The sequence below is a fragment of the Ambystoma mexicanum genome, chromosome 4p (genome assembly GCF_040938575.1).
Source record: "Ambystoma mexicanum isolate Mex_15411 chromosome 4p, UKY_AmexF1_1, whole genome shotgun sequence".
NCBI classification, from domain to species: Eukaryota; Metazoa; Chordata; class Amphibia; order Caudata; family Ambystomatidae; genus Ambystoma; species Ambystoma mexicanum.
Window position 1 is genome coordinate 248,480,436 of NC_090927.1, and position 12,676 is coordinate 248,493,111.

The following is a 12,676-nucleotide window of genomic DNA, read 5'->3' on the forward strand; positions in this document are numbered from 1 at the left end:
CCCCAACATGCCGTAAAGGTATTGCGGGAAAACAGCTTGAAAAGAGCATTCAGTCAAAAGGGTCAATACTAGAGCCACGCAGCATGTTTGTACATCAGAGCAAGAGTGGGCAGAATGGATGCACCAGCAAGATAGCTCAGCAGGTTGAGTGCTTGATGCTGCAATCTGAGCATGAACTGCAGGTCACATGTTTGAATACCAGCAAGGCCAACTCAGCCTTTCATCCTTCTGAGTTCGATAAATGAGGACCAACTTCGTTTAGGTGATATAGATATTTGCCCCCTATAGGCCTGCCTAACTCAGGTATTGAACCACTGGTCATGTATCGGTTCATTTGGCCTCAATCCTTTACATAGCCCCTCTGGTCCCGTCCTGCTCAGAGCCCATCACTGTTTCTCTTTCTCTCCAGAGTCCAGCGTAGGGCATTCCCAAACACTTAAAACTCACTGGTTCTAGATAACATAATAAATGTTATTATTCTGCAAATTAATGGTACTCAGACAACTCAGTTTATAAACCTGAGACGGGTTTCAAACCTTTGTTCGGAAGGGTGCACAGAGATGACCAAGAGGCGCCCCTAACTTATTGCACTCTTTAATGGACCCCATCAGTCTATTCACTGCCATAATCCATCACTGGTTCTGGGAGGTCTACACATGCTTTACCGAAAGAACATCCTCAGCGAGAGACCCTTTCTGATTTTGTAGCCCATCGCCAAGGAAACCGAGTGCTTCTCTCGGATTTCACTGTCTCTCAGCGCGAAGGCGTATTTCCATGTGAATTTGTAAGTAAAGCAGAAAGGGAAACTCGAAGGGCAGAACATGAAACAAACCACAAAATTCAACTGGCAGACTGTGAGAGAGCGACACACACGGGAGTAATTTGTGGTGCAGTGGTGCTTCCTTGGTGCTAGCGGCACCTAGAAACAGAGACGTGAGGACTAGTACATCCACGACCTCCCCTCTGTTGCACCTCATCAAGGTGGTTTCTAGCAATGGTTCTATGGTTATGCACCCCTCATTTGATGACAACAGCTTCTGGCCGTTAGACACACAAAAAAAGGACTAACACACCAGCTATCGCAGGACTAAGGCAAGGCTTGAGTGTACACACAATACAGCCAACCCGCAGTCCATCACTTTAGCAACACATACAAGTGGAACCACCCGCACATTTTATAGGGCCGGCTTATCATCTCCGAGCCAAGATTATCTATTACAAGCATTTGCGTGGAGTAAATGAGGTCATTTGACCCCTTACTAGTGTGGATGGGTTCACAATGAAATACAGTGCTACTAAAGTGGCGTGCAACAGTATTCCGCGCAATGCGTGTGCCGGGTGTAAGCTAACCCCTCACTATTTTTAGAGGCAGAACTGATTCTTGTGGCAGATATATATTAATTGGCCCACTATTTTTATGATGATGATAATGGGCCTGCGCAGCCGCAGGAGAGTAATACAGCCCACTGTGACCCAACCCGACCTCAGCCTGGGCCTGCGTGGCTGCAGGTGAGTAGCACAGCACACATGCACACATGCACACACGAAACACCTGACCTGAGCCTGGGCCTGTGCAGCCCAGCAGCCGGCGCATGCTAGTAGCATAGCAGGACAGCTCAACCCAACCTCAGCCTGGGGCCTGCGGTGGTGCTGCGGCCGCAGGCGAGGGCCGGAACCCATTACCACACACACATGCTGGCAAATTTAACCCACCCAGCAGTGCACACTCTCGCTCCCCCCGACCTCATTCCCGACACAGACTTGCACGCACAGCCACTGCTCAGTCAGACTGACTCACCGTGTTAGGCTTGGAAGAAGTTGGCCTTCTGGGACCACCAGCATGCGGCACCAGCGGAGGCCATGCCCCCTCCTCCTCTGATTGGAGGAAATGCCAGAGGTCGCAAGAGATTGATAGAGGTCACTGGCCAATCAGCAGTGGTCACCCTCACCCCTGGCAAACCCTAAACGATGTCCTTACGCCTCCTTTAACAGATGGTACCATTCATTCAGACCTTGAAGACTGAAATGTGTGGTTGAGTTTCAACACCTGTAACGCATGCCTCTCTTATAAAATTCCAAATCAGGTAAACAGAAAGAGAAATGCCAGCAGGGAATTTTTATGCTATAACATTATACTGTGTTTTTACATTCTGCAGTGGTCCCCATTCTCTACTCCTGGCCATCATCTGGTTAACCATCTCAGGCCCCTCAGCTGTGCTCTCTTTGGTCTCCTACATAACTGCTGTTATGCCAACAGTTTTGAATTGTGTTAACCATTGCACCCTATTGTGCATCACCTCATTTGTGTGTGCACCCTCACTCATGTTTACCGGAAGATTTGGCCCTCAGTTGTGCTGAATGCCATTTGGTTTCCCCAGAGCTGCCTCATTGGGCATAGGTGTGTGCAATTTCAATCATTGGCTAAAGTGATGCCATGTGTCTTTGCCTTCAGAGGTGCCCTATTGCCCCATGTCATTATTTGCCCCGAGCTATGACGTATGCCCTCTTGTGTTCCCCCAGAACCTTAATGTGCAATGTCACTTGTTTTCCAACAGAACTGCCTAAAGGACCACATAATATTCCAGGTCATATTTTCCCTGGTAGGAGGAATTGCCATCGCGCAAAGATGCAAAGCCCTTACCTTTTTGATTTTTATTAACAAATAGATGCAAAGCCCTGTTTTTTTTAAACATGATTACTAACAAATAGAATGGGGAGGGCAATTCCATCTCAAAAAGGGTAATCTGCCAAACAGATTCCACTTTTTCGTTGACTCCATGCCAAACTCATAGTGCCCTCATGCCTTGCTGCATCAGTAGCCTTATCCACAGCAACTGCTCTACTCGTGGCCCAGAGCAGATACGAAGGTCACGAGATGCCAAGAGGTGGCATTTAAGGTATGCTCCACTGTACTCAAAAGTATGGCGATGATAAGTCACCCGTGCTGGTGGCAGGGTAAACTCTAAGTAAAATCTATGCCCAAGTTTAGACATAGTGCATAGGACTACTTCTGATAACGACCGCCACATTCCAATTGATATTACACATGAGTCATCTCCTGTGAGTCAGCTCTGCTGTCGAAGGTGATGTGTATTCTGGTCAGCCAGGAGTTGCCCGCCAAATGGCAGAACAGGAACCTCGAGGACCGGGCCTCTTTGATCTGTTTGTGATGGCAAGTAACACCCTATACTCGAGATAGCCACACACAGGTTATTGTTCTGTGGCTGGGCATCAAGGGAGCACACCCATTCAAAAGGAATAGCCTCACCCCAGGGTGATGCATCTCTAAAGGACTTTGTTCTCAGTGAGAAGGGAAGTGGCGCGAGTATTATAAACAGGAGGGTTCGGGTCCATGGAAAAATACTTCCACCATCTTGATTCTCACTTTCCCCCTCTCTCTTTCCTATCCACCCCACTTCCTCTGGAGAAAAGCACATTGGGTGTGACATCAGCAGTGCAAATTCCATTCTGTTCAAGAGCAGTGATTGGACAACTAAGGCAGGCTAGCTTTAGTCCAATCACTTTCCCCTGCATCAGATTCACTCAGATCATTCTGAAGGTCTCACTGGACCTCCTTTAGGAGAGTGGTACTTTCCAAAGTCCTCAGCATGAGGTGGAGAAAGAATCATCCAAGAAAGAAGGAAGAGCTGTCCCTTGCCACTTTCAGGGCACATCCCAGGTAATCTTGGCTGTGGATCGGGACCTACCACTTTACATCAGAATCTCCTGAGCAGCAACTAGATGACCAAACCAGCCAACGCTCCCTGTTTTAGCACAACAAACAGGTCACTCCGTGTTCACTGCATCTGGAACAAGAGGCAAGTCACTGGTGCTTGTCACTGCACAGCAACACCAAATCGAACATTGCTTGCAGCGTCGACCAGCACAACACTGCATCTTGCCTAGCCAAAGCTCGTCACTTGGCAGGCCTGAACCAACTGCTCAACGCCGGGACCCAAACAGAACCACTGGAGAGGAACACGCTGACCCTCACCAGGGGTTACAACCAAACTCGGCACAGCTAGCCCTTGACATCTGCCTCATTGATTGCATCAAACTGCTGGAGCAACACTCATTGACCACTCCCACCAGCCAAAGCCTGACTTGGCCTGGTCAAATGTGAAGAGTTCCTGTGACCGCCCCAACTTGCATCATTGAGAGCCATCCTACTTTCAAACAGAGCTCCAGCACTGGCCCCTACTTGATGCGTGCTTGGTACTGGTGCCTTAAGTGGGGGTGACTGTGGTCAAACTGAGATTAATCATCTCACATCTATATTCGGCTCTGGGTCTGACTGTGTCCACCCACCAATCACTGAATACAGGTACGGTTGGTTGACTCTGTACTGCCCACTCAGTCCACCTGGACCCTAGAGACTGGCTATGTCATGATCGCTCCTGTTTCCACCAAGATAGTCTTTTTGCGGTTAGTACTTTACATACTACCCCTGTAAGAGTGCAACTTTGTCCAGTCTGTTGCATCCTCTTTGTTCTTCCTTTAAGAAGATTTTTGTACAGTATTTTCTATTTGTTCTGCATGCAGATGGTGTGTTTGATTATAGTATATATGTTTTTATTGAACCTTGATTGGACAGTTCCTTTATTTTGGACTGTGATGCTGTTTTGTTTGGGTCACTACTGGTACACCGTCACACCCCTCTTAAGAGCATGGACTTCCCTCTGACCACATTACCAAAAAAGGAGAAGTAGGTGTATCTCTTAACGGTCCCTGCTTTACCTTTATAATTGCGTTGTGTTTTGGTTTGTAGAAATGTGAGAGCAGAGTGGGCCATTTTACCGCTACTCATCCTTGCACTACTGTGGAGTAGAATCCAATTTATCCCACTGGGAATGGCCTAAATACACCCAGTTGTGCACTGTTTCCATTGTTTGTCCTAGAACTGCCAGGCTTTCATATCCAACACCCCCTTCTGAGCACCTAAGCAAGCACGGGCACCCACACACACATACACACACTTACACTTTGATTCCCCCAGTTTTGTGAGTCTCTGCCCTGTGAATTCTGCAGAAACACCAAATTCTTATCATCAATCATGCATTTCTGAGTTTTGAAGTTTTCAATGTCACCCCCTGTGTGAGGGTCTTCTACAGACTAATGTTCCAGAGACTCACTCTCTCTGAGTGCATAGGGAATATGTGCACCCATCAACACAGGGGACCCTATGCCTGCACCAATATGCCCTTAAGCGTCCTGCCGAAACCATAGCACGGACAGCCTCAGGGTTCATACACCCAGAGCTTGATTAAGGGAATCACTAGGATTTTACCTTTCATGGACCTTTTTAATGAGTGAAGCATTATTGGCAAGCCACAACTGTTAACATCACTGCAAGTCATTGGGCATATATGAGCTGATATAGGCTGTTACTGCATGCTATACTACAAAACGTGATACGCCACATAAAATCAGTGCAGGCACTTTAATATTTAAGCTGAATTCAACTGTCTACTCAAATATTCTGACTTGCTATATCATATCTTATCTATGACATTGTATGAATTAATCAATGCATTAAACATGGCTTGATATTTCTGCTTTATTTAGAGGTGGAGTGAAGATGCTGCAACAGTTGGGGACATCTGGTATAAACAGTGTGTCTTTTACCAGCCACCTACCAAAACGAGGTCAATTACCAGTAAGTTAAATATGATGTAACTGTTAATAAAAGCATGCACTGAGCGATTACCCTTTATGCAAGCAGTGGTATTGCATACCTAATACATACAATACCGGAAATTGAGAAGACTATAAAGAGCCAAAAATCAGGGAAAGCTTCTGGCCCAGATGGCATACCCATTGATCTTACAAAAGTGAGATAACCATCTGGGCTCTGTATCTTACAAAACCTTTCAATGTATTAGTACCCGGCGAGAGCCAAGCAGAATGTAACACTCATTCTGATTGGCTCTCGCTGGGTCGTTACCTGGCTGGGAATCCCTCAGCCGGGATTCCACGGCCATTCTTCCCGTCGGGGGCGCGGCAGCCCCTCAGCCAATGAGGAGGCTCGAAGTGGGGCCATCCCCGCTCCGAGCCTCCCCGTGGCTGAGAGGCTGCCTTCGCTCCCCACCGGGGACTCGGGTAAGTCTTTTTTTTTTTTACAATTCCCTTCCCTCCCACTGCCCCCCCCCCCAATTTACCTTCTTGTTCCTGCGTCCCCGGCGCCTCCACATGGCTGGAGGCTTCCCTCGCCCCTCGCCGGGGACACAGGTACGTTTTTTTCTTTTTTTTTTTTTTCCATCCCACTCCCGCCCTCCCAACCCCACTTACCTTCGTTTTGATCCTTTTTCCGGTAGGAACGCGCTGGGGACACTTGTGTTCCCAGCGCGTCAGCTCCCGATGGCCGCTATTGAAAGGGAAAATGGACTCTATTTTCCCTTTCCATGGCGGTGGCCATTTTCTTCTCTTTTTTTCTCCCGAAACGCTGCAGCGTTTCGGGACAAAAAAAAGCTTTTAGTGCCCCGGTCACACAATTTTTGAGGGCTGGGGTACTAATAGCAATATGCCCCTCGCGTCGGGGGCATTACCGACTCAGGTAATGCCCTGGGGTCTTCGGTACCCGGGGCATTACCTGAGTTGGTAATGCCCCCGACGCTCGGGGCATATTGCTTAAATAATTACTACTACCAAAATACCATCCTCATGAAACAACACAGAGATTATTCCCCTTTTTAAAAAAAAGGGAAAGAGAAGACCTAGCCAACTATCGGCCCAGTTCCCTCCTGCATACAGAAGAAAGACACTTTGGTAAAGTCTCCTAGGTCATTTAAAGGAATGGATGAGATATAATTAAAGGAGAGTTCCGGGACTTTTTTTTTATTGTCCCTACGGTTCGGCCATGTGTTTTTAAGCATAACTCGGTAGATCGTGGAAAACTTTCCTATGGACCTTACCCGACTTTTCGTCCATTAACGCACTCGAAATCAGCCGCCATTTTATGATAATCCTATCACTTGCCGCATCGCCCTGGCTCACCTGCTTTTGCGGCACTAAATCAAATCCCCCGCCCCCGAGCCTGACATCAGCAGACGCGTACCGCCCATTTCCCAACGCCAAAGCACGTTTCGTGTCAACAATCGCTGCGCCTCAGCTAATGAAGTGTCGCCATGGAAACGGCAGGACGCCTCTTTCCTCAATAAGTATAAACACACCGTTTCACAACACACAGCAGCAGATTTTCGATTCCATTACTCTCGCTGTGTTACTTTGAGTATTCTGTGACTCGTTTCTGTGCTCTGGTCAAATACCTTCGTTGATTGTAGCCCGTGTGAACAGATACCAGTACCACCGCTATAAATTATTTTACTTTCTTTACCACACAATGGCTACAATAATGCCGTATATGTACGAGCCCGAGTACACCGAGGAAGAACTACTGGAAAGGCAAGCACGCGAAAACGATGGGGATTCGGACGGCAGTTGGGTGGACCAGTCAACGGATGAAGAGCCTGGACCATGTCGCATGGACGGCGTCTCCACCTGGTGCACGTGCAATCGTTGCGAGCTAATGCCAACTGAGGAGGAGAACTGCTGCTGCCGTGAAAATTCCGGGTGCTTGGCCTACATTTCGGAAGGCGAGCCAAGTCCGCAATGCATCACCGAGCTGCCAGAGTTCAGGGAAGCCTGCCTCTCACGGACAGTGTTGAGGATGATGATGGTGCTTATGCACGAACTTTGCGGCACTGTTCGTCCGCGTAATCCGAGTAACGAGTAAGTATACTCTGGTTGTGATGTCAGTGATGCCACTACTATTTCATGGTCGTCTCCCACATATAAAACTACATCTACATATCATTCGAATGCATGTAAATTGGTTCCATGTTGTGCATTTTCTAGATAGAATTTTTTTCAAAGCAGAATGACATTTTTGTAAATGAATCAACAGTGATAAGAAAGTTGTCATTTTAATACAGTTTGCATCTTTCATTTTCACAGGTGGTACAGGCTGGTGGCCTATCGTTGCTTCACTTGGTGGCTTCACGGGAGGCTCGGACACCGCGTTCGGAGAGTAATACCTGCCTGTGCGGTACTTGCCATTAGACAACATTTCCCCAGCGACAGTGGACAATACCGCGGCTTTTCCCGGGATGTGCTGCAACCGCAACTTTACAATGTGTAATGTTTATTATTTATGTTCAATTGAAATTAAGATCTAAAATAAAACCCAACATATATTTTAACAATGGTTGTTTTGATTTTTTAAATGAATCTAGTGTGTCTCCATTGAATAGTCTTCCTGTGCCTTGTCTTGTCACACCACATGTCTCCGGCCAGCATCCTCCCTCACGCTGGCCGCCCACCTTCAATCCACATAACCGTTGAACCCATATGCAGCAGACATACATATGTTATTTTGCGGGTTGGCATCAAGCCTCCCGGCCTTGCCTCCTCCCCCAAAAATACTTACCACACCACTTTGTTCAGGGTCTCCAGGGTGAACTGCACCCATATATTCTCCTGGGAGGCTGAGGTATTTATAAACTCACCCCCCTGCCTTCCATGTACTAGATCCTGCAGCCTGCCTCTTACATGCAGTTAGATGGCCTCTCCTTGGTGAGGCCCTACGGCAAACGAGTCTTGTCTGCACGACCACCGCCCGCACCGGGGTACTTGCGCTGGCAAGTGGAGCTGTCAGGGAGCGATAAAGGCCAAGAGGTGCCAAAGACCATGTACACTTCAAAGTGGTCTATAGAGCATGGGTTGTTGTTCCCATGTCTACCGCCAGACCCCGTGTCTCCTGCCAAGCATCTCCCCTCACGCTGGACGGCCCCCTGCAATCCACATAAGTGTGTCTCCATTCACGAGTCTTCCTGTGTCTTGTCTGCACGACCACCGCCCCAATCCACCCCCCGCCCTATCAAAGGCAGTTCGCACCGGGGTACTTGTGCTGGCAAGTGGAGCTGTCAGGGAGCGATAAAGGCCAAGAGGTGCCAAAGACCATGTACACTTCAAAGTGGTCTATAGAGCATGGGTTGTTGTTCCCATGTCTACCGCCAGACCCCGTGTCTCCTGCCAAGCATCTCCCCTCACGCTGGACGGCCCCCTGCAATCCACATAAGTGTGTCTCCATTCACGAGTCTTCCTGTGTCTTGTCTGCACGACCACCGCCCCAATCCACCCCCCGCCCTATCAAAGGCAGTTCGCACCGGGGTACTTGTGCTGGCAAGTGGAGCTGTCAGGGAGCGATAAAGGCCAAGAGGTGCCAAAGACCATGTACACTTCAAAGTGGTCTATAGAGCATGGGTTGTTGTTCCCATGTCTACCGCCAGACCCCGTGTCTCCTGCCAAGCATCTCCCCTCACGCTGGACGGCCCCCTGCAATCCACATAAGTGTGTCTCCATTCACGAGTCTTCCTGTGTCTTGTCTGCACGACCACCGCCCCAATCCACCCCCCGCCCTATCAAAGGCAGTTCGCACCGGGGTACTTGTGCTGGCAAGTGGAGCTGTCAGGGAGCGATAAAGGCCAAGAGGTGCCAAAGACCATGTACACTTCAAAGTGGTCTATAGAGCATGGGTTGTTGTTCCCATGTCTACCGCCAGACCCCGTGTCTCCTGCCAAGCATCTCCCCTCACGCGGGACGCCCCCCTGCAAACCGCATAATGCCACGACATATACACGTCATTCATTCACAAACACACCCCTGTTTCGAATTCTTTATAACCCACTTCATATTTCTAATGAGAACTTCTTTGCGCTTTGCTAGTCAACCCGTGAAGGTGCTGGTTGTCTGCTCTTCGTCTCTGTGAACTTCCGTGACCACTTTGAGCAAACTCATCAGTTTGCAACCTGTGAACTGCTCCCTGTTCTACGACAAGAAACTACTCTGATCCCTGCATCTAACTGTTTGCTCGTCAAGGTAAGGCCATGTACCATACTCATTTTGCGTCCAATTTCTTTTCGTTCAAGACAGTACATGCAAGGAACTAGTCACATGTTCTGAGTTTAGTGAAATTATTTTTGTATTTTTTTAAAGTTATTCAAATACTTATCCGCATGTGAATAACGTGTATAGTTCCAAGAACCAAAACATACCTTGCATTGAACCTTTTATGTATTTAATTTTTTAACACAATGGTATTCATAGAGAATTGTTGATCTTTACTTTTCAGAACTTTCCATAATGCCTGCCTGTTCCATTGGCGGTTGTCCTTCGAAGACCCATAATAAATCTGAAGGTACTATAATGCATGTTTTCCCTAAGACAATAGATCAGATAAGAGAATGGGTCCGATATTGCGGATATCCACCCTCTGAGCTTGAAAGTAGAGTCCTAGAAGTCTTTGCGGACAAGAGGGGTGATCGATACCGCATCTGCAGCAGGCACTTTACCTCTGACATGTACTCCACATCATTGCTAATAAAGAAGAACACACCGCGAGCGAGGCGAAAATTGCTCTCAACCGCTATTCCCACTCTATTCGTCCACATCCCTCCACTGGTGAGTCAAGTTTACGTATTTATCTCTCGGCCTTGCGGTAGTGTGTAGCATTAGCTAACAATAATTTCCCCATTTATGTATCCACTCAATATGAAGGCGGAAGATTCTCCATCCGTGTCGTTATTGCAGTCATCAGCCACTTCAAGCGCCTATCGGGTAATCTTACTTGGCTATTCTGCCACTGACTTGTTTTAGGCATGTAAATCAATAGTTTTAATTTATCGTGTAATTATTTTACCTAATGGTACACCCTTGTACTCGTCCTCTAGTCTTTGCTTTCAGTTATAATTATTGTTATCCAAAATAATTCAAGTACTGTCTTTCAGGGAGATGCTGAGGAGTCCAACGTATTGACGACTACCGTTGATGTCACTCAGATGCTCGAGGTACGTTTCAGGACAGTTCCATCGATGGAGATCATCAGATCTTGCATTCTTGTAGCGTGATTGTTACACACAATGTTTCTATCATTTTTAGCCATTGATATGTCCTTCTGTCGTCGCCCTCCTATGTGTCTTCTTTTTTCAATATTGTGTTCATTACTAATGAAAGTCCTATGTTTCAGGGAGTAGATGGAGCATTAGTCCAAGAAGAAGGGGGAGCGTGCAGTTACGGGTCGGCGCAACAGCTTGCAGAAGTGTGCACCGCAGTCACATCGTCCCTTGATGTTCTTATGCATTTCGAGGTATGGATACTGACAGCTCGATCAAGCGAGATCATATGACTTGATTACATCCGCTATACTTCCTTCTTTATTAACGCAAGTACTATGTTTCAGGGAGATGACGGAGCTTCTTCTACAAGAACATCACCCCTAGTAGTTGATGCAGATTTCTGGGTGGTGACACTTCCAACGATCGAGCAAATCGAATCATATTTAGATATCCATTATTTATTTTAGACAACTGATCATTTGTGCAGGTCTATTTAGATGAGCCGTTGACGCCTGCACAAACTTTATGTTCTTTTTATCAAAATAGAAAACCATACTAATGCAATTACTGTGTTTCAGGGAGTCACTGAAGCATCATCTTCAATAATATCATCAATGGAAGTCTATGAGGAGCCCGAGGTATGGATCTTGACAGTTCCATCTAACTAGATCAACAATGCGTGAATAATTGTCGTTTGAATGTTCTACACAAAGCGTTCATTCGTGTTTTGCTATTGAGATGTACGTGGGTATTGGTCCCCAAGTACATTTTGTGTTTTCAATATTATTATACATAATAATGAAAGTTCTATGTTTCAGGGAGTCGATGGAGCGTCAGTGCGTGATGGATGTGCTTATCATGAAAATATAGTCGTTGCAGCGCAAGAGGAAGTGGAGACATGCACACACGAGTCGGAGCAACAGCGTCCAGATGTTGAAGTTCGAGGAAAGAAAGTTTCAAAGAAAAGAAAGCAAAAGAAGGTTAGTGTCCTGTTCACTATATTATGTTGTTTTTCACTGTTAATAGTTCAATACTGTAAGTTGTGTTTAAACTGAACATCCCTTTTCTAATCTGTCCTCTAGTTGCGAGTGGGTGTACGAACTAGATCTACACAGACAGTGAAGCGAACGAGAGATGTTGCTTATCAAACCGTTTGGCAGGGACTTGAGACTGGAGATGCATCGTGCCAATGGGAAGAATATGAAGTGATTGACAACGGAGCTATACCACCACCAGCCATTGATAGTGAATGTCCTCCTGGTAGTTCGGATGCAGTCGGAGATCAATTCACAGAATCCACACCCGCAAAAACTAAGACCGCGAGAAAGTTGAAGAAATTGTTTTATTCACCCATCGCCGGAGAAGGAACAGATGTTGCAATGGAAGAAAATGAAGTAGACGACAATGAAACACCATCAATATCACTGAACATAGCGGAAGACGATATCAGAGATTCTACCTTTCATGTGAGTGACATGTCCTCAACGTTACAGGCCGAACCAGCTGGGATGCAGAGTGACAGTATAAGGAAAGAGGCCAAATTCATTGTATTCGATAGTTGTTTGATTGATATTATTATTCGGATGAAATGTGGGCATTTGGTTGGTGGGGAAGTATGTGGGGAGCCATTGATTAATGTGACTCGTGCAATTCGAGGCACTAACCTTAAAATACATGCCACCTGTACAAAATATCATCCTTTCACATGGTCTGCACAACCTATGCTGGGACAACTGCCAGCAGGCAATCTACTTTGTGCAGCGGCTGCACTTTTTAGTGGTTCA

General features: G+C 46.9%; 1 protein-coding gene across 4 annotated transcripts in view; it reads left to right on the plus strand.

Annotated features, from left to right (window-relative positions):
• LOC138453172 (cysteine-rich venom protein-like) overlaps positions 1 to 12,676 on the plus strand; it is a 281,590-nt gene that overhangs the window by 120,881 nt on the left and 148,033 nt on the right. For all 4 annotated transcript variants that reach the window (XM_069605764.1, XM_069605766.1, XM_069605767.1 and 1 more), the window contains exon 4: positions 5,566 to 5,656. In XM_069605764.1, the coding sequence (XP_069461865.1) occupies positions 5,566 to 5,656 (91 nt within the window). The remainder of the gene's footprint in view (positions 1 to 5,565; positions 5,657 to 12,676) is intronic.